Genomic DNA, 27,114 nt, shown 5'->3' with positions numbered 1-27,114 from the left:
TGGGAGGGAGGGAGAGCGAGCAGGCGAGGGGGAGGGCAGATCTTCACGAATGTTCAGGAGAGCAGTTTCCGTGCTTCTGGCAGCTATGAAGCCAGACTGGTGGCCATGGAGAGAGCCAACAGAATCTGAATGAAGGTTAAGCTGAGAGATGGCCAGCTTTTCTAGGAGTTTACCGAGAAAGGGAGTAAAGGAAATTGGGTGATAGTTAGTCAGACAAGGATCAGCTGTGGGTTTCTTGAGAAGTGGATGCACAAAGAGTGTTTTAGAGGGGAGGGGAAGGATCCTGATGCAAAGGAGAGGTTGCAAAAATCAGTAAGGGCTGGAATGAGGGTATCCATGTGGTCCTTGATAGTTTTAAAGGGAAAGGGAAGAACCTGTTTTGGCAAGGCTTTCATAGATCAGACTTGTCTTGAGAACGGGGGGTGGGGGGTGGCTGAAGGAAGGTCAGCAGGCGGAGGGAGAAGGGTGATCAGGATGTCCTGGGTTTTTTAGATAAAGTGAGAAGCAAGGGCTTTGCAAAGAGCCTGGTAGGCAAGAGGAGGGGTAAAGACTGCAGCACGGTTGGCCAGTTCCTTGATATGAAACTGCCTGTCCTGAGGCGTCCACAGATCGAAAACTACCAAGGTGACGCAGCATTGCTCCCCACCCCAGAAGGGAGGAGTGTACTAACCGTCACTTGTGGGCAGGGCTTATGGAAAGAGGCCCCCACTAAACGTGTCCACCCCCAGACTGCACACATCCAACCCATATCTTCAGCACCACATGCTAGGATGCAGCTGCCATCTGGCAATTACATCAGCTGCACACATCTGGTGCACCCACGCACCCTATCTCTCTACTGACCAAAACTACGGTTCCCGAGGGCGTTCAACCTACCAGTGCTTTGAGGTCATACCAATGAGAAATAGAGTGCTATATAAATGCCAAGTAACCCAAGTCTAGTTGGCATGAAAAATTTGCACTAGCCACTGGCTAGTGATTGTCTCTTGACCAGTAAGCAGGAGAAATTAACGTAATCTTTCTATGAATTCTTCTCACGCAGATTCCTCCTTGATATCCTCATCCAGCTTTGCTACTCTGAAACTTTTTTGACAGAGGGCATAGTGAAACTCTACTCTGTCAAGCCTTCTAGTTGGGCGTTAGATCGTCTGCTCCAGATGTGATATGTCGGGCGTCGTGTAGAACTGCTCTAACAAGTTGTGTATCAGCTCCCTATGCAGCATCTAAAGAATAATGCTTGGCAAATGTATGCAGGGGATGACCAAGTGGCCGCATGACACATGTCCCTAACAAACTCCTCTCTGTAGGGATGCTGAGCCCCCCCAAGCCTCTGTGGAATGTGCCCTGATGCCGGGAGGATGCTCCCTCCCTGCCGACGGGCTAACATTGGGATATACATGATCCAACGCATCAGGGTTTGTTTGGCTATAGCGAGGACTTTGCAGGATAAAGAATGGGCAAACAAACAACTGGTCGGTCTTCCGAAACACAGATGTACGAGCCACATAAAAACGCAAGACTCTCTTGGGATCAAGACTGTGAAACCGCTTTTCCGCTTTTGAGGGATGTTGTGGAGGGTAAAAAACAGGCAAATCAATAGATTGAGACTAAAACTACTTTGGGAAGGAAGCCAGGCCTGACGTTTGAGAAACGTTCTCCCGAAAGAATCATAAAAATAGGTTTGCAGAACAATGCCTGCAATTCACTAACCCTCCTGGCTGACGTGATTGAAACCAAGAAGAGATAACAGCTTGGGCTCGAACGGAGCTGCCATCAAATAAGTCAAAACCAGATGAAGATCCCAATCTGGGACAACAAAAGGGATTGGCGGAAACTTATTGAGAAGGCCCTTCAGGAATTGGGCTATGAACAAAATAGTAAAGAAAGAACCTTGATCTGCGTACCTTTTGAACACAGACATGGCTGCCAAATATCCTTTGACTGGTAACCTGAAAGCCTGCTGTAGCCAGTGACCGAAGGAATTCCAAAACTGTAGTGGTTGGGCAATAGATGGGGGGGGGGGGGGGGGGGGTGTCAATCTTGCGCTCCCTGCACCATGCCTCAAATCTTCAACTGCATGTGCACAGATCTTGTAGAAGGTCTGCATGCAGCCAGCAACACCAAGTACTTCCTCCGAGGTCCCGGCCATCATACCTCATTCTCTCAAGAGCTGTACATGTAGGTTGAGGTAGTCCGGGAATGGGTGAAGCGCTCAACCTTCTGACTGGGTCAGGAGATCCGGATGCTGAGGCAACCGATGAAGTGGACCGATCCAAGAGATCGGATAACACATTCTCTACACCCAATCCGGTGCGGTCAAGATCATGGTCCCTCAAAATCTCTTCAACCTCCTGAGAATTGACAGAATGATGGAAATCTGAGGGAAGGCGTAGTGGAGAGGAAAGGTCCAGTCCACCAGAAACCCGTTCGCTGGGAATTCCCACAAGCAAAACTGTTTGCACTTCCTGTTGGACTCCGTGGTGAACAGATCCAGTGCTGGGGTACCCCAGAGAAAAGACCTCTTCCAGGACTTCCTGGCACACTTCCCATCCGTGTGAGATCGTGCTCTGCCTGCTCACAGCATCGGCCAAAGTGTTATGTCCTTTGCTGAGACTGCGGTCCGGTTCTCTAGTAACCAGAACCATAGGTGCATCACCTCTGTGTAAAGAGGATGGGAGCACACGCCACCTTGCTTGTTCAGTTAGTGCATGGCTCGCTTGATATCACAATTCTAGCCTGTAGATGTGCCACCTGGCTTTGGTTTGTGACCAAAGGCTGCTCCCCTGCAAGTCCTCGCTGTGAGCACCCTAACCCTTCAGAGACCTATCCGTGACCGCTTGGGTCTGAGTCCAAGGAGGCCAGAAGGGTTCCCTTGCCATAAGATTGCTGTGGTTGTCCCACCAGTTGAGGACCACTTGGTTGGACACTCTTGAGGATCCGTGAGCGCTCCCAGCTACAGAGACCGCTGGTCCCTTACAAGCCACTGAACGATCTCATGTGCTGCCTGGCCTCTGGCACTAGAAAAACACAGGAGGCCATGAGACCCAAGAGCTGGAGGAAGGAACCTGCTGGTAAGGTGGCATGGTTACGGAACAAATGTACCATCCATGCTATGCTGTCGGCTCTCTTCGGTAGGACTGCTCTGATGAACTGGGCCTTTTGGACTGGAGTCAGTTGGGACTTCAAGTTGAAGGAAAAGCCCCGCCTGTGCAGTAGTAGGAAGTGTACTCCAGATGAGACGAGACATGCCCCGCTGACTTCCCCTGGATCAGCCAGTTGTCCAGGTATGGAAATACATGGACGCCATATCTCCTGAGGTGAGCCGAGACTACCGCCATGAGCTTGGTGAAGACCCTTGGAGCGAAGGTCAACCCAAAGGGAAGCATTTTGAACTGATAGTGCATTCCACTATGAGGAACCTTAGGAACTTCCTGTGCTTTTGATGTAGTGGCACATGGAAACAAGCGTCCTGTAGTAAGAGCATGGAGAATTTTTCAACGTCCGCCATCTTGAATTTGTCCTTCCTCAAACTTGTTTAGGGCCCTGAGGTCTTGAATGGGACGGAGACCTCCACCTTTCTTGGGCACCAGGAAGTACCTGGAATACCAGTCCGAACCTCTTCCACGGCACCCTTCGACAACAGGGCCCTCAGCTTTTCCTGGAGCTCCTATCATGGTTGGATTGGAGGCGGTGGAGGTCTGTCTAGTGGCTTTTTAAGAAGGGCAGACAACTCCACCAGATTGTCTGAAGGGCCCAGGCATCGGAGGTCATCTCCTGCCATGGGGGCCAATGTCCTGCCAACCGTCCACCAACCGGTAAGTCGTGGGAGGGGTAATCAAAGCAGCTTAGAGGGCACAGCTGCTCCCGCCGCTGCCTGTTGGCCTATAGAAGCCACTCTGGCCCTTTTGGGGAGCTGCACCTTCCTGCCATAGGGTACATGGCATCTATAGCCTCTGCCTCTTGAGGCAAAGCTGAAGGCAGGCTTGGCAGGCTGCACAGCTAGGCCCAGCGATTTTCGCAGCAAATGTTTTTTTTTTAAAATTTTATTAGTCAGCATTTTGTCCAAAGGGCATGTCCAGGAGCCTGTTGGACGTTTGGGGAGGATCCAGATGTTTTCAAAAAGGTCTGTCCCTTACCACTGCTGATCCCATTGACTGGCCAACACAGTGCGCCATGTCCAGTCCTGTTTGTAAACGACTGCTTGGCCACCTCCTTCCTATCCTCCAGATGTGTAAAACCATCCTGCATGTCATCTTCTGGGATATACTGAGATGCTTGTTCTAGAGTTTCCACAGACCAAATGAATGTTTGGCAAAGCTGCATGCCGCATTAGTGGCCTTTAAGGCCATACTGCCTGAAGTAAAAACGTTCTTGGGCATGGCGTCCAGTTTCTTACCTTCTCTATCTGGAAGTAGATTAGACACGGAGGCTGCGAGCCTGGTGGTGATAGTGGCAGCTTGCACTACCAACCCTTCCGCTGAAGGGTGCAAGCAGAGGAAAGGAGGATTTCCTCTGGCCGGCCTATATTTTCCTGTGCAATTGGAGCTTACGGGAGGAATTGTGCATGGCTGCTGCCATAAGGAGGCTAGAGGGTCAACTATAGCTGGGTTGAAAGGCATATTATGCTAGACTGTTGGACCTTCATCCAGAAGATCATTGAGTTCATGCCCCAGAAAGGGTAGCAGAAGTAATTAAGCCAAGAGTGTTTACTGTTTCCACTAAGGCCCTGAATTTAGCATGCTTATGCTTGTTGGTTTGGCCTTGTTGGAACCATAGATCTGAGAATGTGTCCAGCCCACTTCCATCTTCAAATAAAGGAAGTCTTGGACGATGAATGGACGTTGTGGGCAGGAGCCTTTTGACGGACAACAGTCAATGGTTTTTGCACCTTTGTTGTCATCGACCCCAAAGGCTTGGTTGAATTCACTGGAGTCGATGGACCGGCTAGCGTGGGGTCGGGAGCACAGAGTACTGCTTTTGCTGCCAAGGCTTACTGGTCAGGGTGGAACCGCACTACCACAGCCTGCTGAATATCTCTAGCATTTCAGTCTTCACACTCTCCCACTCTTCTTGAGTGGTTGGTCCCTTGCCTCGTTCCGACGACTAGCTGGATTTGCGTCAGTGGTGGTGCAGTTTCTTTCCGTGAAGAAGACTGGCCTCTATAGTGGGATCGCTTCTTAGTTTTCTTAAGATGCCTATCCCCCCCATGCCCCACCCTTTTGGGGGGTGAGTTCCTCCGTTTCGGCCTCTGAAGACCAAAGAGCGACCGTGCCAGAGATTTTGACGGGAGACCCAAAGCCAGTTTTTCCGACCCTCTCTCGCGTAGGAATTTCAGCTGCATTTTCAAGCTTGACGTGCATCGTCCGTGTTGTGACCTGCACCACAAACGTCGTGGGAGTCATCAGACATTGTGGCCTTGCAATCTGTGCACCCTTTTGAAGCCCGAAACCCGGTGAGTCTACATCGCCGTTTCTGAAGAAATAAAATGACAATTTTGACAGGAAAATAGTGAAGCTCGACTCGTTCCAGATGTAGCGTGCAAGCACGTGGCAAAAAGGAACTTAAGCATGGGGTGTAGTGATGTGGTATACGATGTCTCGCGCCCGGAGCTGACAATAGAGCGCCCGGGCAAGATGGATTCTATCGGCCGAGCGGAGGTCCACGAACCCCCACTGTCAAAGGTTTCCGAGCAGCAGAGTTGGATGAGGGTATCCATCATGAGGAATCTGTGGGGGCGGGGGGGCAATCCACTGAAATGCTGTGCTGTGACGATGCAATGGCGAGCGATATTTTGTCTGGCTAGTAGCTTGCAACTTTACATTTTCACTACTGCTATGGTAGTAGGTTGGACTACCAAGTGGAAAATCAAAGTGTTCATATCAGTGGCCACAAGTGAAACCCAGAAAGGTACCTGCTAGTTTCAGGAATTGAAGTCCTGAGATGGGATTATTTGTTTTTATAATCTGCCGATATGAAATATTAGATGGAATGCACATTTGTGAAGAGGATACACGTGAATTTAACCTATGTGAGGGGACAGGAAGAATGACTAGCTTCCTATTGAGCCCACAACTGTTGTCTGGCCCAAACAGGTTATGTGCCCTGGCTCTAAAAGATAGACTGATCTGAACATGATCCAAAACACACGTCCAGAGTTTCCCCGTTGAGCACTACTCCTAATTGGAAGCCCCTATTCGATATCCTTGACTATCTGGGTGCCACGTATACCAACTATGTGGACGACACCCAGATACTCATTCCCATCTCTGGAGACTACACAACTGACAGCAAAACCTTTAATGAAATCTACTCAGTAATACAAGCATGGATGGCACAACATGGTCTTTGTCTAAACGATGAACAAACTGAGCTGCTTATCCTTGGTACACATGCTAAACTGAAAAAGCTAAACATTCCTTCAAATCATTTACTATAGACGGCAACTCCATTACCGTCTCTAACACTAAAACTCTTGGCATTTACCTTGATGCCACCTTATCCTTCTCCAAACAAACTAATGCGGTAGCAACATCATCCACATATACTTGTAGACTAATCACCGCCTGCATGCCGTTCATCTCCACACCTAATTGCATCACACTGGCTAGAACTCTAGTTCTGTCAAATTGTTTATTGTAACGCCCTCTATTTAGGCACTAGCCACAAAAACATTAACAAGTTACAAGTAATTCAGAATAATTCCATCAGGTCAGCCCTCAACATCCCCAAGAAGTCGCATATTTCTGAGACTAGACGCAACCTGCACTGGCTTCCGGTAGAGCATAGAATATCTCTCAAAACTCTTGCCCTAACACACAAAGCCAGGGCCATCCTTGCCCCAGCCTACCTTACTAATCAACTCACGTCACATGTCTTCAAGACCGCTTGGAGTGGCTCAAGCAAACACAATGTCCATACCGAGATTCAAACTCCATAACTCTGGAGGTGCTAGCTTCCCTGTACAGGCATCAAAGCTATGGAACACACTACCTGACGCCCTTGGATCAGAACCCTCCTTCCACTTATTCACGCATAATGCTAAGCGCTGGCTTCAGGATTCGGATACAATGACACTTTAACCTCTTGATACTAGGCCTGTCGTTGGCCCCCCCTGTATTTACTGTAAATACTATACTGTTTTATTTTTCTACTGTATGTAACTGTCATGTAAACATTGTATGTAACTAAATCAAAGTACTGGTGAAGACTGTGTATAGGAGCCAACATGCACAGGACCCATTTGTAGCCGTCCTGCTTGGCAAAGGGAATGCAATCAAAAATGATTTAAATATATTCAAAAGAAAGCAGCAGCAGCGGGGGGGGGTGGGTATTGCCCGATATTTTTATTACTGAATGGACCTCTATGTAGTCCAAATCGCAATGTTCAGAAGAGTACATTTAGGTGACCTGTCATGTACTTGGCATGCCGTGTACCCAACTAGTATCGTGCCCAAAATCTAAATGGTAAACGCAAATTATTCAAAAATCGGTGTTTAAAGGGCTGTAAAGTATTTACAGGTGCAGGGGAGAAAAGTACGACTCTGGCACTAGAAGCCGTTAACTATCAATCACGAAAAAATAAGTGTCCCTCGTTGATGGACAGTCCAATCCCCTGCACACCTCGGAGCTGACAACAAGCTCGGTCAGTAAAGGATATGCTTAACACGTTTTTCTGTAACCATCTAGACTATGTATTGCACATGACAAATCATGCCATGTAACAAAAGTGTAAATGAGCAGTTTATGTTCATTAAACAACAAGCTTTAAAAAGAATTAGAATTACAAATTCTAAAATGAGCTTGACACATTTTGGGAGATGTCCCCCTTCATCAGGAGCAACATTTCATAGAATTCAGCTCCTAGGTTCAATCTTCTGGCATCAACCTTTTGTATTCTATGTGTAAAGTAAATTAAAGAATTCAAATCGGTATTCTGATTAAGTTGTGCATTAGTATTTACAAAATCAATCTATTGTCTAAATCACCTTTGATGGCAGTGGTGGAACACTGCTATTTGGTGTCAATTAATTTCCTTGTCTCCTGTCCTTATTACTTGCTCTTTAATGAGAGAACAAGGCAACAATGGGCGTTTATAAGTGACATGCCACACGTTTGTGAGCGGGTGACTTACGTGATGCCTGCTTGCATCTAGTCACGTTGTTCCGATGAATGGATCGGTCCACGGATACGGTGTCAATTCTTAACCCGTGTATGACTAACATCTTTCCAAGAATGTGGTGTCCCTAGTCAATTGCAGCATGTGTAAACCATGGCATGTTCAAAGATATGTAAATGGCCCCTGTAAATGCTAGTCTCCATGTATATTCAGCACCAAAGTGAATTTACATGATGTAGTCAACAGTGAGGACATCCGTAAATGGTACATTTCCTTATGAATGTTACACCTTCGATGGTTACAATGTAAGGTGGTACAGCAGGACAATTGTTATGAAACAGAGCGGTTTCTTTAACGTCCAGTTGCTTAAATGAGATTGCAGTATAGTTGCAGTGACAAAATCCATAGATGGTACATTTCCTTATTGATATTGCATTTTGAGTAGTTACACTTTTATGCGTTTTGCATTTCCACATGGTGTGATTTCAGGTAGTACATCAGAATGATTATTTGACAGTTTCACAGTTATGGGTATGATTTCCGATCTCGTAACTATATAACGGACATTTCACTTGCATGGAGTTTATAAATCATTATAGTCAAAGTGAGCATTTTGTTACAATGTAAGGTGGTACAGAAGGACACTTGTTATAAAACAGCTTTTTCTTTAACATCTAATGGCTTAAATGAGATTGCAGCAGTGAAGTAATCCATAGATGTACATTTCCTTATTGATATTGCATTTTGAGTGGTTACACTTGCATTTCCGAATGGTGTCATTTCAGGTAGTACAGCAGTATGATTCTTTGACAGAGTTGTTTCTTAATAGCAGGTATGACTTCAGATCGCTTGGTTAACACGGTCATTTCACTTCCAGGGAGTTTATACATCATCGACAAGTGAGCATTTTCTTGTATTCCATTAGGCTTTCATTTATTGTTCTAGCATGGTCTTAATAGGTCACACAGGATAATCGTAGCCAACAGTGTGCAAAGGGTATTAAAAACAGCATCAAACCTCAATCACATTTTAAAGAAACTGCAAGAGAGAACTCTTCATTCCTGTAGGGGTCATGGAGTCAACCTGTGGATCCAGTACAATGCTCTTTGCTGCGAGCTTATTGGTGTTTCCGCCTCTCGTTGGGGACTTGAGTCTCTTGTAGCACAAATATCAATTGTGCTATAGGATGTCTGTTCTCATTAAAATGTCATTTGTTCAGCTGATAAAATTCTCAAAACAAAGCGGTCTGATAATCGCGTTATCAAAAAGAATTGGCGAATCTTAAGATTGGATCCCCCAACTGACTATTGTTGCCGAACAACCTATGATTGTCCCTTAGGTTTCTGCCTCTGGTATAGGCAATCTCGTGAAGGCAGAACATTTCTGCGTCTACATTGCAGCAATGGCAATAATATACAAAAAGGCAACCATATCTGACATCCCAGTACAGGACAAACATTCGAACTTAAACTTTGCTAACTAGGACTCCAAATTCCTTATATATGGATTGACTTGTCCATGTGGTACATTTTATGTAGGCCCGACTATTGGGAAAATCAAGGAAAAGCATAACCGAAATCTAACATTAAAAACCAACAATCAAAAATCACCAGTTGCTAGACATTTTACTGAGAACAGACCTACTACAGAAAAACTGAGATTTGTAGTACTAGAGACTGTAAAGTCCCCACCGAGAGGAGGAAACCCCAATAGGCTGGCAGCAAAAACAGAAATGTCCTGGATCCTCAGGTTGGACTCCATGAACCCCTACAGGAATGAATGAAACGTTCTTTTACATTTTTTCTTTAAAATGTGATTAAAGTTTTATACTGTGTTTTAATAAACTTTGCACACTGTTGGCTGTGATTATCCTGTGTAACTTATTGGACAATACTGGAACAATAAAGCCTAAGGAAATACAAGAAAATGCTCACTTGACTATAATTATGTATAAACTCCATGCAAGTGAAATGACTGTTAGCCAAGGATCTGAAGTCCTACCTGATTTTAAGAAACTGTCAATCATTCTGCTGTAATACCTGAAATGACACCATTTGGAAATGCAAAAAGCATGAAAGTGTAACTGTTCAAAATGTATTATCAGTAAGGAAATGTAAATCTATGGATCATTTCACGTGTGTAATCTCATTTAAGCAATTAGATGTTAAAGAAAAAGCTGTTTTATAACCATTGTCCTGCTGTGCCACAGGGACGTCATTTAGGGGTCGCAACTGTGACCTCTGAGGTCCCCTTTGCGACCGTTAAAAAAAAAAAAACAACAAACAGTAAAACAGTTTACTTTTTTTTGTGTAATACAAGCTCCTGGGCTGTGGCCAGCACCACGTGGCTCTTTAAATCTGAAGTGTCTGGTTTGCTTGTTCAAGCCCCTTAAAAAAAAAAATAAGAACAGGAGTGCCACAAGTCTAACACTTTCATCACTGACCCTAAATGAGAAAGAATAGGAATACCAAATGTCTTTCTGGAATGCTATAAAATAATTGCTAGACTCATTAAAGGTTTATTTCAGGCACACTTCAGGGGGTGAGTCACTGATTTAGTCTGTTCTTAAACGCCTCAACTCAGCCTTTCATCCTTCTGAGGTCGATAAATGAGTACCAACACAGGTTGGGTGATATAGGGTGTATACTAAGTGTTACATAATAACACAGCATTATCATTTGGTCATGGACGTCTGCTTGCATTCAGTCATTTGGTAATATGGGCCTATACACACTGATCTTAACGATATATATGGCGATCCATTCTTGTATGAAATGTACATCACATTATAGTGATATCAAACCATATTTTTCGTAGTGTACAGTGCTATGTGATGCCACTTCCTGCTGTGTCAACGGGTGAAAGGTCGTGTTCCATCGCGTCCCTCGATATCACTTTCGGGTGGGGTCAAGTGACATCACTTCCTGTGATGTCATCAGCAGTCAAGGGTCGTGTGATGTCACTTCCGCTACCCCTGGCATTTTGGTGAAATGACGTCCCTGCTGTGCCACCTTAGATTGTAACTATCGAAGATATAACCTCCACACGGAAATGTGCCATATACAGATGTCCTCACTGTAACTATATCATGTAAATTCACTTTAAATAATAAGTGCTGAATATACATGGAGACTAGCATGTGCAGGGCCCAATAACTCTCAACATGCTGTGCTTTACACGTGCTTCAATTGACTAGGGACATCTCGCTACACGCGTAGATGACTAAGAGTAATCATGTGATGAGCACGTATTCAAATGAGAGAAGGGAACGTAGAATCGGGATACGTTCTTGGAAGATGTTCATCCTACAGTGTTTAAGAATGTATCCGTGAAGCGATCTATTCAATATTAATGTGACTAGATGCAAGCCGGCATCACGTTACCCACCCGCTCACAATGTAGACATTACATTTTTTTTTTGAGATGATTGCAGCGTACCACGTCCCTTTTTATAAACTGCCATTTTTGCTGCTCGCTGTATTCTCTAATTGGAGCAAGCAGCAGGCGAGCGACTCTAGGGATAACGGTAAGAGCTAGCTGATGGCACTGAATCCAGGCCCAGCGCTTTACATAATAGGTAATGAGACGATTTCTTTACTTCTAGTTACACTCATTAGCATTTGATGGATTACCACGTGTGTCCTCATATTCCATAAGAGGCGCAGAAGATGATTACAAGCTACTGCAAACCGCTGGTAAGCATTACTGTATTTGATTAGATAGCCGCACAACTAGTAACTAAGGAACGGGACTACATCCCCGGAAATTAATAGGGTTTTAATGACTTTGAGATAGCAGCTTACTTGGGATAATAAGGTAAGCCTGAGCAACGGCCACTTAAGTAATGCATTTAGGAGCCCCCTGACTGGGGATTTGCATTCCTCTCCACTGTTAATGAAGAGATAATACTTCACCGCATACAGTGAACGGCACTGCTGCTTATAAGCACTCTTGCACCAGGTGGGCAACATGATATATAACAGTACAAAGATCTAGAAGATGTCTAGCAGTTGCATAAATTATCTTGTCTGTCCCTTTTTCCAGAGCTTAATATTAATAAGGACAACTGGACAAGGAAAGTAACTGACTCCAAATAGCAGTGTTCTATCACTGCCATCATCAAAGGGGATTTCCATTTGGACACAAAATTGATTTGGTGAATACTAATGCGCAACCTAAACATCCAAACAATACCATATTGATAGACTGCAAAGGTTGAAGCTTGTGGTTTAGAGCCTAATAGTTGAATTCTGTGCAACTTTTTGAAATGTTGCTCCTGATGAACGGAGACGATCTCCTAAAACGCGTCAATCTCATTTTAGCATTTTTAATTTTAATTCTTTTGAAACGTGTTTATTGAAAATAAACTGCTTACTTACACTATTGCTACATGGGATGATTTGTCATATGTGATAGTCTAGATTATAACAAACGTGTTAAACCTATTTCATTGACTGACTTCAGCACTTGAGGTGTGCATGGGGATGAGAGTGTCCAACTAGGGACACTTTTTTTCCGAATTTACTTGACTAGTTTCAGTTGATTTACCATGGGATTTTTGTGAGGGCCACTTGACCATTTTTTTTCTTTTATGTACTGCCTGTTAAACAGCTTCACAGGTGACTGCTTTGATGCCTCTAAAAGAGTTTCTTTGCTCCACCACATCCCCTTCTCGGTCTTCTAATTGCTTCTAATAACAATATGCAAAGCTATGTGTTTCAGGATAAGATGTCAGCAGAGGTCACTCCACTGTATGGCGCTGTTTTATTTTTTTTCAGTTCAAGATGTAACTAAGCTCTGCAAGTGCCCCATCTCTTAGGAATCTTTCCTGAAAGCCTTCACGCCCCTTAGCTAGGGCCTGGAGGGTGGACATAAAAGCGCTGCTCCAATTCACTGTGAAATATGCGGCGCTTTAGACAAGGACTTCTCATCACCCTAATTAAGGTGAGGATTGTTAGCTAAAAAGAAGGTATTAGTGCAGAGGAGGGGAAGAAAGTAAGGCAATACCACTCCAAGAACTAATAAAATGTTAAATTCTCACATTTAAAAAAAAGTCATGCCTGCTAGTACGTATGATGTAATTGCATTGTACTCAATGACGTGCTCTGTGGCCTCCATGAGTACACAGATCACGCTTTTAAACCGTTTTGTAATGGCAGGAACTTTTCCACCACACAGTTTGTTTAATCATTAGAGGCAAGGCAGCTTTTTGCGAAACCATGCTATATTATCAGGCTAGGGATTGTATATCTATAATGGTAGTTATATTTACGTGCTACCACTTCATGGGCAGGGTGCAACATTCTAAGTTGCAAGCTACTAGTCAGCAATAAACTCACTCGCCACCTCAATTCTATACATACTTAGACAGCACACAATTTCTTACTTACCAAGACTTATCACTAGCAACAGCTAGTGCACATTTTGTACCCTATTCATAGGTAACCAATGCTATACACTCAGAATCTTGAAGGTGGGCTACTACATTTAGGAAGGACATTTGGCCAATAAGGATTGAATTGCCAATACGCTATTTAAAGGTTTGTGCCCCATGTGAAAATAATGGTCTTCCTAATTCTTTAAAATCTAAGTGTTTCTTATTGAAACACCGGGGAGAGCAGTCACCTAGGACATCATCTTCCTCATTGGATCCTATAGTCCACAATTTGAGATTGTGAAAAGGGATTTAATCCCGAAGATTAACATTTCAATCACCACGGGGTGATTGTCTCATCTATATCCTAAATAGAAACATTCACTAGTTGTGCCAGCCTTTTAGAATTGCCTAATATTTTTAAAGATAAAAACAATCTCCTTATTCTTCCCTTTTTTTTTAGCTGTCCTTTTCCTTTGTGCTATGATGCCTCTTGAATTACCTTCCAAATTGTGGACTGTAGGATCCATTGATGGAGAAGTCCTAACTGACATATCTAGATCAGTATGAGGATGCAAACCATTTTCAAAATGTTTTTTCAGAAAATAATTACTGAATTGAAATGAGACCTTTGGGTTTGCAAAAAAAGCTGTATAGGGCACAAATGCAACAAGGGGACACATTTGTAGTACATATTTGATATTTTTTGTGTTTGTATGTACTGTTAACAGTAAAGCATTGTATTGGCTCTATATACTAGTTTTTGAGGGGATTGGTTCCTCCGACATATTCCATATCTATGACGTTGATCACCAAAGCTGTGCTGCTTCAGAAAGTCTTTCGGCATCTGCGTCCTGCATTGATTACGTCAATACGCCGTCCTCGAGGGCCTCAGTCGAGCCGACATCACCGGATGTTAGAAGTAGGACGCACGACGCCTGTAGCCTCAGTTCTGTTTTTTCCGCAAACCTGTTCGCTTCGGATATCTTGGCGCGCCTCGATCCTGTTCTTTCGGTTTTTCTAACCTGTTTCTTCATTGTATGATGTCTTCAGCTTCCACCCTGCGGTCCGGGTTTAAGAAGTGTCGGGTGTGCAGGTCCAAGATGTCGCTGACGGACACGCACGATGATTGCGTCTGGTGCCTTGGAGAGGACCATGAGATGGATGACTGTGTCAACTGCCAATCGCTCACATCGAAGGCCTTGCGGCAGCGTAAGAAGAAGCTGTTGGTCGGTAAGGTGGCCAAGCCCTGGAAGTCGCGTTCCACTGGTCTTTCGACGGATGATTCGAGGGGCGACTCTCCGCATCGTCGTCGTGAGTCCAGGGGTTCTCGGTCTGGGAGTCGGTCCCACCATTCTTCTGCCTCTTCGACGCACTCCAGGAAGCGCCGTGTCAGGTCACCTTCCCCATCCTCGTCCGAGGACTCCGCCCGTCGGCGGGTTGCTTGTCCCAACAAGCATTCCACTCCTGAGGAATGGGATTCCTTCCGAAAGGAAATGTTGGTGATTTTTCAATCGCAGAGCTCCGGTCCGACCGTGCCGTCTGAGGACGCCGGCCGTGGCCGCACTAGACACCGCTCATCCGCCTTCGGGCTCGAGCAGTCGCTGTGACCACCGGGCGCCTTTTGAGGTCTCGGTCGGACAAGGATGGTCGCTCTAGGCATGCCAGTTCCAGGTCCCGGTCCTCGATGCGCTTGAAACCGCGAGAACCTGTGAAGTCTTCGAAGAAGACATCGCCGCCGGCGGTGTCGAGGTCGTCGACGGACACTCTCAAGGCTCCGCCTCTGAGGAAGTCGTCGGCACCCAGGCTGTTGAGACAGGCTCGGGGCTCCGCCCTTGAGGCCTATGTCGCCGCCGCGCTTGACATAGACACCGATTCCCTCGACGCCTTTCAAGGCGGCTTTGTCGGGGGTACCGCGTGGCACAGTGGAACCCCCCCAGAAAGGCTCTGGCCAAGGCTAAACATGTCTGTTACTTTTTCTGTACCCTCTTTCCAGCCTTTGGATTATATTTGAGGGGTTTTAGGAAGCTGAGTTTCCTGCAGAGGTTCCTGATGGCCTCCTTTCTGGTCATAGCCAACTTGAGGACCTGCGCCAGTCGTTGCATGATGCCAGCGGGCTGGACACCTCTCCGGAGATGGAGTTTGGTAGGCTGGAGCCTGGCATGCATGCCGACTCCTCTTACCGGTGCCTGATGTCGAGGGTCACGGATTACCTGGGGTGGTCTGCCCCGCCGGAGGATTTTCAGCAGGATGATCTGACTGATAGCCTCAATCACGGTCCACCAACTGACCCGCTACTGCCATTCCGTATGGCCTTGCAGAGAAGGGTGGCTGCGGCTTGGACTTCTCCGGAGAGTCTCCCGGCAGTGAGCAAGTCCTTGCCGAAGAAATATCGCCCAGCCAGTGGTGACCCCTGCTACTTGACCATGCACCCCACTCCGGAGAGTTTGGTGGTGCAGGCGGCCACGGCCCCCGCAAAGCAGGCGTCGTACCCTGCCATCCCTCCTAATGGGGACGACAAACGTTTTGACAGCTGGACGAATGTGTTTTCTTCTGGGGGTATGGCGCTTCAGGCTGCTAACTCCGTTTGTGCCTTGTCTCGTTTCACGCACACTCTGTGGAACTGCATCTCCTTAACGGCTGATGCATTCCCAAAGGGGAGGAACGGGATGGTTTTCTTGCTATTGTGCAGGAGGGCAAGGACGCCTTGTGAGTCTGTTCAGTCGGGTCTGGACATGGTTGATTGCGTCAGTCGGTCCATGGCAGTGAGCACCGTAATACACAGGTTTGCATGGTTGCGGAAGTCGGAGTTTGCTCCTGATGTGCAAGCTCGGCTCCTCAACATGCCCTTTGATGGTGACCATCTTTTTGGCAGCAAGGCTGATGAGAGCCTTGAGAGGTTGCAGACCTCCAAAGCTGCAGCAAAGTCGTTGGGCGCTGCAGTTCGCCAACCTCTGCCTTTTCGTCCTAGGGGACAACAATGGAGGGGGAGGTTCCTTTCGATATTACTCGTCCTTTAGTAAATTGAGAGGAGCTGCTAGTCAAAGGAGCCACCGTAGGAGTGCCAGAGGTGGAAAACGGGGTACTTGAGGTGCCAAGGCCGCTCGGGCAGTTGCCTCTTTGCCCTCAGGCACTGCCTCTGCTGCTTCAGCTCAGTCATGAGGCCATGTCCCATGGTTCGCCGGTTGGTGGAAGGCTGGCACAGCATCTTATAGAGTGGCGTGCCATTACTTCAGATGTGTGGCTTCTGGAGATCATAGCCCATGGCTACTGTCTTCCTTTCTGGCAGAGGCCTCACCACAATCCACCAGGGATTCTTTCTTTGAAGAGTCCGATCCACTCCTTGTGCAGGAAATTCAATCCCTGCTGGCGAAAGGCGCCATAGAACTGGCGCATGTAGCGGAGAGGAACAAGGGATGGTATTCACCTTATTTTTTGATTTCGAAGAAAGACTGGGGATTGAGACCCATCATGGACTTGTGCGGTTTGAACAAACTCCTCAGGAAGGACAAGTTCAAGATGGTTACTCTCAAGTCCTCCAGGCCCTTCAACTTCAGGAGTGGTTGGTGTGTCTCGACCTCATGGATGCTTATTTTCATGTGCCGATCCATCCAAAGCACAAATACCTGAGGTTCGCGGCTGGTGACTTGCACTTTCAGTTTTGGGTCCTGCCGTTCGGATTGACCTCTGCCCCGAGGGTCTTCACCAAGCTCATGGTGGTGGTGGCAGCGTATCTCAGGAAAGGGGATTCATGTCTACCCCTATCTGGACGATTGGTTGATTAGGGCGCGCTCACCCGAGCAGGTCCTGGATCATCTGTCCGTCACCTGCCATTCCCTTCACAAGCTGGGCTTCTCCCTCAACTTAAAGAAGTCCCACTTGACGCCAACACAGCGGCTCCAGTACATCGGAGCAGTGCTCGACACATCCCTGGGCAGTGTTTCCCTCCCCAGGTGAGGGCTCTTCATTCAGCAGATGGTGCACTAGTTTCAACTTGCCCAGACGCTCCCGGCGTTAGAGTTCTTGAGGTTGCTCGGCCTCATGGCATCCTGCATTCTTCTTGTGCCAGAGGCCAGGTTGCGGATGAGATCCCTGCAATGGGCCCTCAAGCTCCTGTGGTCAGTCCTCCGGCAGGATGTCTGACCCCGTTCAGGTGCCGCCCTCGGTCGCCCAGGACCTTCTGTGGTGGGCCTTCAAAGTCAATCTGATGAGGGGGGTCGGGGGGAGCTCCATTTTGGCTGCCATGGCCGGAGGTGACGATCGTAATGGACGCATCCCTCACGGGATGGGGAGCTTAGGCCAACGAGTTGACAGTCGGCGGTCATTGGTCTCCATCGGAGTCCAGACTCCATATCAGTTTGCTGGAGCTGAGGGCCATCAAGCTTGCCCTGAACGATTTTCGTCTGACTGTGCGAGGGAAGAATGTCCTGATTCTGACAGGCAACACAGTGGCCATGCATTACCTCAACAAAAAATGGGGGGGCAGGGTCACTTCCTCTGTGCAGGGAGGCGATGCAGCTCGGGTTCTGGGCCATCCAGCAGGAAGTTTTGATCTCGGCAGTTCATCTGGCCAGAGACGAAAACAAGATGGCGGACGCTCTGAGCAGGCAGAGCGCGATCTCTCACGAGTGGGAGCTGGCTCAGGAGATTCTCCTGGAGATCTTTGCCCTTTGGGGGACCCCTCAAGTGGATCTCTTCGCCTCCAGTGTCAACCGGAAGTGCGAAAGGTTCTGCTCGCGGGAATTTCCTCCAAAAGGAGCCTTAGGAGACGCGTTCGTGGTTGAGTGGTCCTTACCACTGCTGTACGCATATCCTCCAGTCCCCGTCATCCTGCAAGTGCTGTGGAGGCTCCGGAGGTTCGGTTCCTGGATGATCCTCATTGCTCTGGCATGGGCCCGAGGACGTGGTACCCGGACCTTCTCGACTTGTCCAGCTGCCCTCCACGTCCTCTTCCCTACCGAGACGATCTGCTCTCACGGGAGGGGGGTCAGGTTCTCCATCCAGAGGTCAGGTCCCTCAACTTTCACGCTTGGCTTCTGAAAGGTTGAGGTACAGGGATTGAGACCTCCTTGAAGACGTGATGGAGGTGTTGCTTTTGGCTAGACGGCCGGCAACTAAGTCCCTGTACCTTTACCATTGGAGAAAGTTCTGCGACTGGTGCAGGGTTCAGAATGTGGATCCTTTTTCATGTGACATTCCTGTGGTTCTGTCTTTTTTGCTTTTGTTGGCCCACAGGGGCCTGCAAGTGGGTACTGTTAAAGGTTACTTGGTGGCACTGTCTATATTTAAGCGCTCGTCTGAGGAGTGTTCCTATTTCAAAATTCCTTTAAGTTCTCAGTTTCTCAAAGGACTCACTAATGTGTTTCCGCCGTCACCTTTCCAGGTGCCTGGTTGGGATTTGAACCTTGTTCTGAAATACCTTCTGGGTGCTCAGTTTGAGCCTTTACATTCTTGTCCTTTGAGGTTGTTGACCCTTAAAATTGTGTTTTTAGTTGCGGTCACTTCCACTCGCAGAGTGAGTGAGTTGCAGGCACTTCAGTTAAGCCACCCTTCACTGTTTCATAAGGACAGGGTTGTCCTTGGAGTTCATCCTTCCTTTCTTGCGAATGTGGTGTCGGAATTTCATTTAAGCCAGAAGGTTGTTCTTCCGGCATTTTATCCTCCTCCACATCCTGGTAAGCAAGAGGTGAGGCTCCATAGGTTAGATCCTGGAAGGTGTTTGGGACAAGCTGTGACTAAGCAGACTTTGTCTAGATGGATTATCTTGGCAATTTCTGAATGTTACCGCCTGGCGGGTAAAGACCCCCCCCCGGTAGCCTTACGGGCCCATTCTACTAGGCTTATGGCTGCCTCTACTGCCCTGCACAGGGGTGTTCCTATTCGTAACGTCAGTGAAGCAGCCACATGGGCTTCGGTCCATACTTTTGTACGTCACTACTCCCTAGATTCTATCCATGGGCAGGATCTGGCCTTTGGCAAGGCGGTCCTTTACTCTGCAATTTGATTAGAATATAGAAATTTAGAATGCCCAAAATCTTTTTCCCTCCTCCATGCGTTGGTACTGCTTTGGGAGTCTGTCATAGATATGGAATACGTCGGAGGACCCAATCCCCTCGAAGAACAAGTGCCTCTCTTACCTGGTAACGTTCTTTCAATGGGATGGTCCGACGACTTATTCCATATTGCTCCCTCCCTACTTGCTCCGCTACAGAATTTCTTATGCGACTGCAGCTTACGTTTCCGCAATGCTTTCTGTGGTCATACTGGCAGTGGTTTGGTGCCACACGTTCTGGGGGAAAAAAAAAACCTACAACTGAGGCTATGGGCCTCGTGCGTCCTACTTATAACATCCGGTGACATCGTCTCGACGGAGGCCCTCGGACAGCGTATCGACGCAGACAGATTTTACGAAGCAGCACAGCTGTGGTGATTACTTTCATAGATATGGAATATGTTGTCGGACCATCCCATCGAAAGAACGTTACCGGGTAAGAGTAACTTGTTCTTCTGAACTATTTACCTGCACAAACTATACATTGAAGTAAGATTATTCCTGCATGGGTTGGGGGCAGGCAACAAAGTGGACCGGCAGAGAATAACTCTAGGGCAGTAGGTCAAACCACTGAGGTGTATTGGGGCGGAAAGGCGTAAATGTGTGAAGTCCAAAAGATCAAGGTCTTTGTTCGTTTACCCTTTGTGTAGGTCATTCCAAGTCATGGTAACGGAATCCCACGATGTGTGCCTACACAATCGCTTGGCATCTACATGATTGTTGATTGCAAAATTGCACTTTGGTGGTGGTATAGTTGAAAGCAAGATTGCCCTGTAAACCCTCCCTAGGTTGATGTCCTAGAGCTCCAGTCTGTACCACAAATAGAATTGGCATACTGGGAAATGGCGGAAGACAGAAAATAGGAGCCATGACCAGTGTGACGTGCTGCAAAAGGTCTCTAACATTCAAGAAATTGCCTGCTTGCTTATTTCATTTCTGTGGAGAGATGAACTTGGGGCTAATGCTGTCCTCTTGCTATAGGATCACATCACTTGAGACCACTTAACCTCAAAAAACTGCTCAAACAATCTGTCCTGAAGACCAGTAATTGAAAATAATTCACGGCATTCGTACATGTTCTTGAAGAGTTGCACATGCTTTTGGATGGATGGGTGGGTGAGGTGAGGTGAAGGGGTTCCATGAACCAGAAGGAGCATGTTGTATTCTTATAGATTTCTGAAACCTTGCATCTCTATGGATTCTTCAGCATAATCCATTGTTTTGTCCCAAGTGTGTCTGGAGCCACTGAATATCTTTTTTGCCAGTTTCAATCCACTCTCCTCGCTCTCCTGTGCCTCTGGAGAAAGCCCTCCCTCGCCACCTCCTCCACTTTTCCTCCTCACTTGGACTCCACTTTAAATTCCAGAAAGGATATTCAAACAAAATGTAAGCAGCTACTGCCGCTCATGAGGTTCGGTTTGTCCCGGCACATGCTACTCTTTCCCGCCTCCTGTCTTACTCTCCATTTAAGACGTGTCTAGCCATTTATCCATCTGCATTCATCAGCGCTACAACCAGTACATTAGTTTTGGGGATTGGATTGTGATATTTACAAGGTACTTACACTGCACGACACATTAAGTGCATAACTTGTGTACTATATTTATTTGTTCACGCATGGGTTTTGTTGGAGCCAAAGAAGTCTTTGGGGTTTAGACTCCTTAACCTTGGAGTTCTCAATCTTTTTTCTGGCACCCGTTTGTTGTTTGACTTCTCATCCGTGGTCAGCAACATTTACTGAAGCCCTCCTGCCCCAGCAACCCCCTTTTTTGCTGTGCAGCCCATCTAGTTACCAGCACAGAGGTGCCCTCTCAAAGTGGGATGTAGTTTTGGCTTGAAGTGTGTAGTCCATTTTGACTGCATTATTAGCCCAATGAACCAAGTAGTAGCTATTGGGGGTAATGATGTATTGCACCTAAATGGTGGTTTTGCTGATGTAGCTTGCTCTTTACCCCACAGAGGGGGCGGGGGAGTTTGTTTGGCTTTAAACTGGACTAAAGACCACTAGACTTCCCAGAACATCTTGACTAGGTGGGCCTGTGTGTCTCTGTAGTTTTTAGGGCCAGTACAATTTGGCGAACTGTCAAAACCTTTGTGTGCTCCCTTTGCAGCAAGTGAATCAATTAGTAGGAAATGATGTACCTTCCTCCAGTCTGTTTCTTGGGAGATGGCTGTTGACGATAGCTGCCTGCTGGAACATGGTGTCATGCTGGCTTGATTCTGGCTCATCTGTCGGTTCCTCCTTGTAGCTTGGAATTCTATTTGGGGCTCTTCCTTCTCTCACTTACACTGCCCCCCCATCAGTCACCCTTACTTGTTTTACTGTCTGAATGTTAACAGAATAGTTTCCCATCCTTAGCTGTGCTTCTACTCTGCTAAATCCTCCTAGTTCAAGCACCTAGAGGTGTAGAGTTTCCCGGACCTAGAAGTCTGGTGGCTTGGTGTTACCCTACCACAAATCCATCATGGAGGTCCCACATGTCGCCTACCATTTTTCACCCCCATTGCGGTGGAATTTACTTGCTATCCACTCCTCATTCACACACAACCCTGCTCTCCTGAAACATTGGTCGCAATCGTGCATCCTCCTGTCTCTTCTGATGCAGGAGCCTCTGCATTACAGGTGTTGCTATTGGGGGTCCTCTTTGCCCTTTTGGGTCATGTGCATCTCCTCCTGCTCATGGGCTAACATTTCCCCCAAGTCAGAGGTCCCACCTGCAATTAACCCAACCTAAATTCTGCACCAAGTCACCATTCTCCTTATGCCATTCCTTGGCCGGATCAGTCTTCTCCACATTGCTAGATTCTCATATGTTCTTCATAAGCCCCGTCTGTGAGTAGTGGGGGTTTTAAGGTCTCTCAACCCCTGCCAGTCCTCTTCCCCACCACTACATTGATCGGCATGGGCCTGTGCTCCCACTGTAGTTGGCTTTTCCTGGTCCTCAAGTCTCCCCTCTGGTGTCCCCATTGACGGTTTGCCCCTTCTTTTGCACCTGTGATCTCAAACGCTACAAAAGTGAATGTAATGGGTACCTACCTGGACAGTGACATTTTTCCTAGCCCCCACCTGCTTTGCCCCCGCGGGTCCTCTAGTTTTGTGAGCAACTTGGTAATTTTCAGCAGCATCAGTGACATCTCTATTTTAGAATAATTTGCTGCAACTCCCTCTGTGCTGCCGGACAACATTGGATATTTTATTTATATTGTTGCAGATGTGGGGTTTAGAGTGTACTGGGAACTGTTTATCATTTTGGAAGGGATTGTTCTGCTTTGGCCGAGTGTTCCTCCGATGTATTACTGTGTGCTTATTAATCCTGTGTTATGACGGTGTGCTGCAATGTAGTATGAAGCACTGCTCAACCAGTGTTTTGGCATTTTGATTCTATGCACATTAAGGAGTAGGGTTTTCTGTCACAAGGTGTTTCTCTTGAAGCTGGATTTCTGGGTGCGAAGCATCCTACCTAAACCACTTTGCTGTTTTTATATGGTTATGTATTCTTTTATAGTAAATCTTTGTGTATTAAATACTGTACCTTTTGGGCTGGACTGCGCACAGCTGCCAGCCCATCCTTGCCTCGGAGCAAAGCCTGAATGCTCTGCTAGGCATTCCCAGTGTGTTGATGTAACTTGGTGAACACAATGTCCCCTCCCACTCAGATGGATATATTCACACCCATTGCCAGAGGGCTGTGAAATAGTATTGGTTGCTGTAAAGGTGACTTCTGTGTCCAGGCGGGTTCTCATGCTACATAGCTCATGCACAATTCTTCGATCATAGGATTGTAATGATGCCTTGTCTCCCGAGTAAAGTGTTTTCCATTTAATGCATAGACATTTTGATAGAACTAAGTCTTTGACATCGGTAGCCCGTGTCCACTTCTTTGGCTATGTTAAACCATTTAGTACAAGATTTGCTTAACTAAAATGTTTTACTTCAACACGTCTTTTTTATAGGAAATCAGTGAAACTAAGAAGCGCCATGAGACCAAAATAGTAGAAATTGATTCGGGCCGTCGTGTGGAATTTGAACATAAACTTGCAGAAGCTCTTCAAGAACTCAGAAGTTTTCACGAGGAGCAAATCCAAGAATACAAGGATGAGCTGGAGCGAACATTCAGTGCCAAGGTGATTACCATCAATGTTTATAAACCTTTGTCTATCATGGTAACCTGTAAAGTGCAATGAGCAAATGTATTTGTAAAGGAAGTGAAGTTCTATGTATCGGATTTGGCCTACAGATGGGTATTGGGAAGGCAGTGCTGATGCACTGCGATTTACTGTCCCAACAGTGACGTGAGCGCAGAAAGCGTTGGTATACCGGTTAGTAGCTTGTAAGATCCAAGAGCAGAACAAAGGGGAAAAGAGAACAAAAGCTAGAGCAAATGTTTGAGAGTCAGATGGCTTTGGAGGCGAGGTTCAGTATAAGGTCGTCAATCATATCGTTTAGATGCAGTACTATGTTTTTCATTGCTAGTTTAACAGTGTGCACTTTTGCTTGTGTTTTTCACTTTTTTTTAATGCTATGGATCCTCCCCAAACCTCTTCTGTAGCACACAACCACATAACATCTCTTTACAAGAGTGAAAAACCTATCGAGCAAAGGTGCACATGATTAAACTGACGACAAAAACAAATTTATTGTGGTTAGATGCTACTTGCTGTTGTCTTGCTAATAGAAAAAAGCTACAAATAAGCTCTCTTGTAGGTGAAATTAAGCCATTGAAGTTTATGGGACTGCCCATAAAGCATAGATGTAGACTCCGAGCAGAGGGATGTGTTTTTGTCTGAGAGGGTCAGGCTGTGGGTGCAAGTGGCCAATATGCTGTTGCATCAACATGAGCAGGGAAATAACCAAACATACACAGGCTGTGTCCTTCCTCACATCTCTTGCCCATTTTCACTTTTCATGACAATAATTGTGGCTTAAAGCCTTGCTTACAGTGCCGCCTAATAGTCAAAACTAAAAATGATCTGTATATCTTCCTCTCTACAAGTTAATTAAATGCCATGTGGAGAGACACCCATGCCACCAGATGATTCTTGAAAACTAAAGTATACTGCTCAGGGTGGTCGCTCACATTCAACTTATTTACGTTTCACATACCAGTGAGAAACCTGTATGCACTGTTACAAATCTTTCTATCCACTTGCGCCCTTTTCTTTGCTAGGGTCGATAGTCTTTTTGTCCCCAAGTAATCTACATTTCCACTAAACTACCCATGGTTGCCTACGGTATTACTATCTAGCTGTGTGCAACACACCTCTGCTCTCATAGGGCCAACCTACAATGTATGTGGGTCATCTTGAAACCTAGGTGCGGTAGAGCCTGCATGACCATCCTTCCTAAAACGTGGAGAGTTCATGGGCACTTCATGGATGCTGCCCACGACAGGAGGGTTGAGTTTCCTTGTGGCAGTATAACTGTTCTTGTAAGAATGAGTCCCAATAATGTGCACCATTTTCTGGAGTAAAATGTGGTAGAGCTCCAAGCATACCTGGCGGAAGGACAGTTCTGCATATTTCCATCATTTATTTTTAGTTATTCTTGAATTTTTTTGCTTTAAAAAGAATATTTGACAGGTTTGGCCAATTTGTCTGAGTGATGAGCAATTCTGTATGCTTATCTAAAAGTCTTGCACATGCCTATTATGTAAAATGGTGGCAGCTGGAATAACCATTGTTGGGGAATTGCCCACTGTGGAACAGACCCTCACACTGATGAAGGCAAAGATAGAGTCTCAACTTATATTTAGGACGAGAAATCTGCATCTGGTCATGCCCGTAATAGGCCTTCAAAAAACAGGATGGTTGGGTTGGCTACAGGATTCATCAGAGGGACTGGGATTGAGCGTGTTATAAAAAAAAAAATGAATTAGTAATGCTTTTTGTGTTTTTTATTTTTATTTACAGAATCGTAAAATCACATACAGCTGAATACACTTCATAAGCCAATAAAATTCCCAAAATCATTAAAACGTTTTACAAAACTATATACATTACCAGTTATGACCCCCAACCAAATTTCCAACCAATCCCAATCACCACCCCACATATATACAAGTACAATATCAAGTCTTATAGCTGAAGAAATTTACCCCAGATTTTCTCAAACCCATTTTCCCCCCTCTTCTGTAAAGTGTCCTCTCCATAGCCGCCAAGTCTTGCATTTCAGTCAACGACGCCTCAACATTCAGAGTCAATACTGTCTTCCAGTTTTGCAAAACAATTTTCTTACCAATCATTGCCCCACGGAACAACCACTCAAAGAGCCTCCAGAGATTCATCGTCCCCCAATATCACCATTTTAAAATCCAAAGCAGGTAAGCCCTCAATCACCTCACTACACACCCGACCAACCTCATCCCAGAACAACCGCACCAACCTGCAGTCCCACAGCATGTGCTCCAACGTACCTGCCACATGAATACATCTCCAACAATCCGAACTCTCCGACATACCCCTCCTCACCAGTCTCTCTGGTGTCCAAAAACACGATTAAGAATCTTAATCCGTCTCGACCGCTCCTTGAGCCCCAATGAACATAACTTACATTTCCACAAATCCTGTGCCACAATTCTTCAGAAATATCCGAACCAATTCTCCTGTCCCATTCCTCTCTTAGCAAGTCGTTTCCCCTGTAATGTGACACAATCTCCTTATACACCCGACTGGCCAGGCCACCCTCTCTCCCAATCGGTTTCCTAGTAAACAAACACAGATCAAGCCTCTTGTCAAAGTCCACCACCCCAATCGCCCGTTTTAGCTTTACATAATCCGAGGTCTTAAAATTCTCAATGTCAAAACGCCGTTGCAATTCCCTTGCTGTCATCCAGACACCGTTCTCCCAGATCAGCCACCCACCATACTTCACCCAAAAACCATTCCGCCCAAAAAAACACATTACCATTAATCCTAATAGCAGGATTAAACCACAATGACTCCCCCGGTTCTTTAAATGCGTCCACTCCCACTTTCGCATATATTTTTCCATGAGCTTCTTAAATTGTCTATCAGCTGATCTTTTCCACATTTCTTTTTTGAAACGGAAGTCAAGACCGCCAGTGGAGTCAACGGTCCAGCCAAACTAGTCTCTGCCTCCACCCACACATCCTGTAATTCATCCACGAACGGTACCAAAAAATCAGACATGAAAGCCAAGTGATAGGCCCTGAAATTAGGAACCCCTAAACCACCTTCATGTACTGGCAGTTGTAATTTCCACAACTTTAATTTCGGAGGCTTCCTATCCCACAAAAATTCCTGAAGCATCCTGTCCAAGTCCTTCCAAAATGAAGACAGTAGCACCAAAGGAAGCATACTCAGAACATAATTAAGTTTTGGGGCTGAGATCATCTTCAGGGCATTCACCTTGCCCCAAAGCGAGATTCAACAGACTCTATCTTTCCAGCTCAATCCTCAACTCGCTGCATACTGTTTCCATATTCTCCGAAATCAAATCTCTAATCACGGGAGACAACCACACTCCCAAGTATAGCATCTTAGTAGGACACCATCGGAAACCCAGGTCCACCATAAATCTCCTGTCTACAGAATGTGTCAAAGGCAAAACCT

General features: G+C 46.2%; 1 protein-coding gene across 3 annotated transcripts in view; it reads left to right on the top strand.

Moving 5' to 3' along the window:
* Positions 1-27,114, top strand: part of LOC138504470 (lamin-B3-like) — a 368,818-nt gene that overhangs the window by 74,268 nt on the left and 267,436 nt on the right. For all 3 annotated transcript variants that reach the window (XM_069624996.1, XM_069624994.1, XM_069624995.1), the window contains exon 4: positions 23,497-23,667. In XM_069624996.1, coding sequence (XP_069481097.1) covers positions 23,497-23,667 — 171 coding nt within the window. The remainder of the gene's footprint in view (positions 1-23,496; positions 23,668-27,114) is intronic.

Source organism: Ambystoma mexicanum, chromosome 11 (assembly GCF_040938575.1).
Source record: "Ambystoma mexicanum isolate Mex_15411 chromosome 11, UKY_AmexF1_1, whole genome shotgun sequence".
NCBI lineage: Eukaryota > Metazoa > Chordata > Amphibia > Caudata > Ambystomatidae > Ambystoma > Ambystoma mexicanum.
The sequence above is the reverse complement of the archived record's forward strand: the minus strand, read 5'-3'. Positions and strand labels throughout refer to the sequence as shown.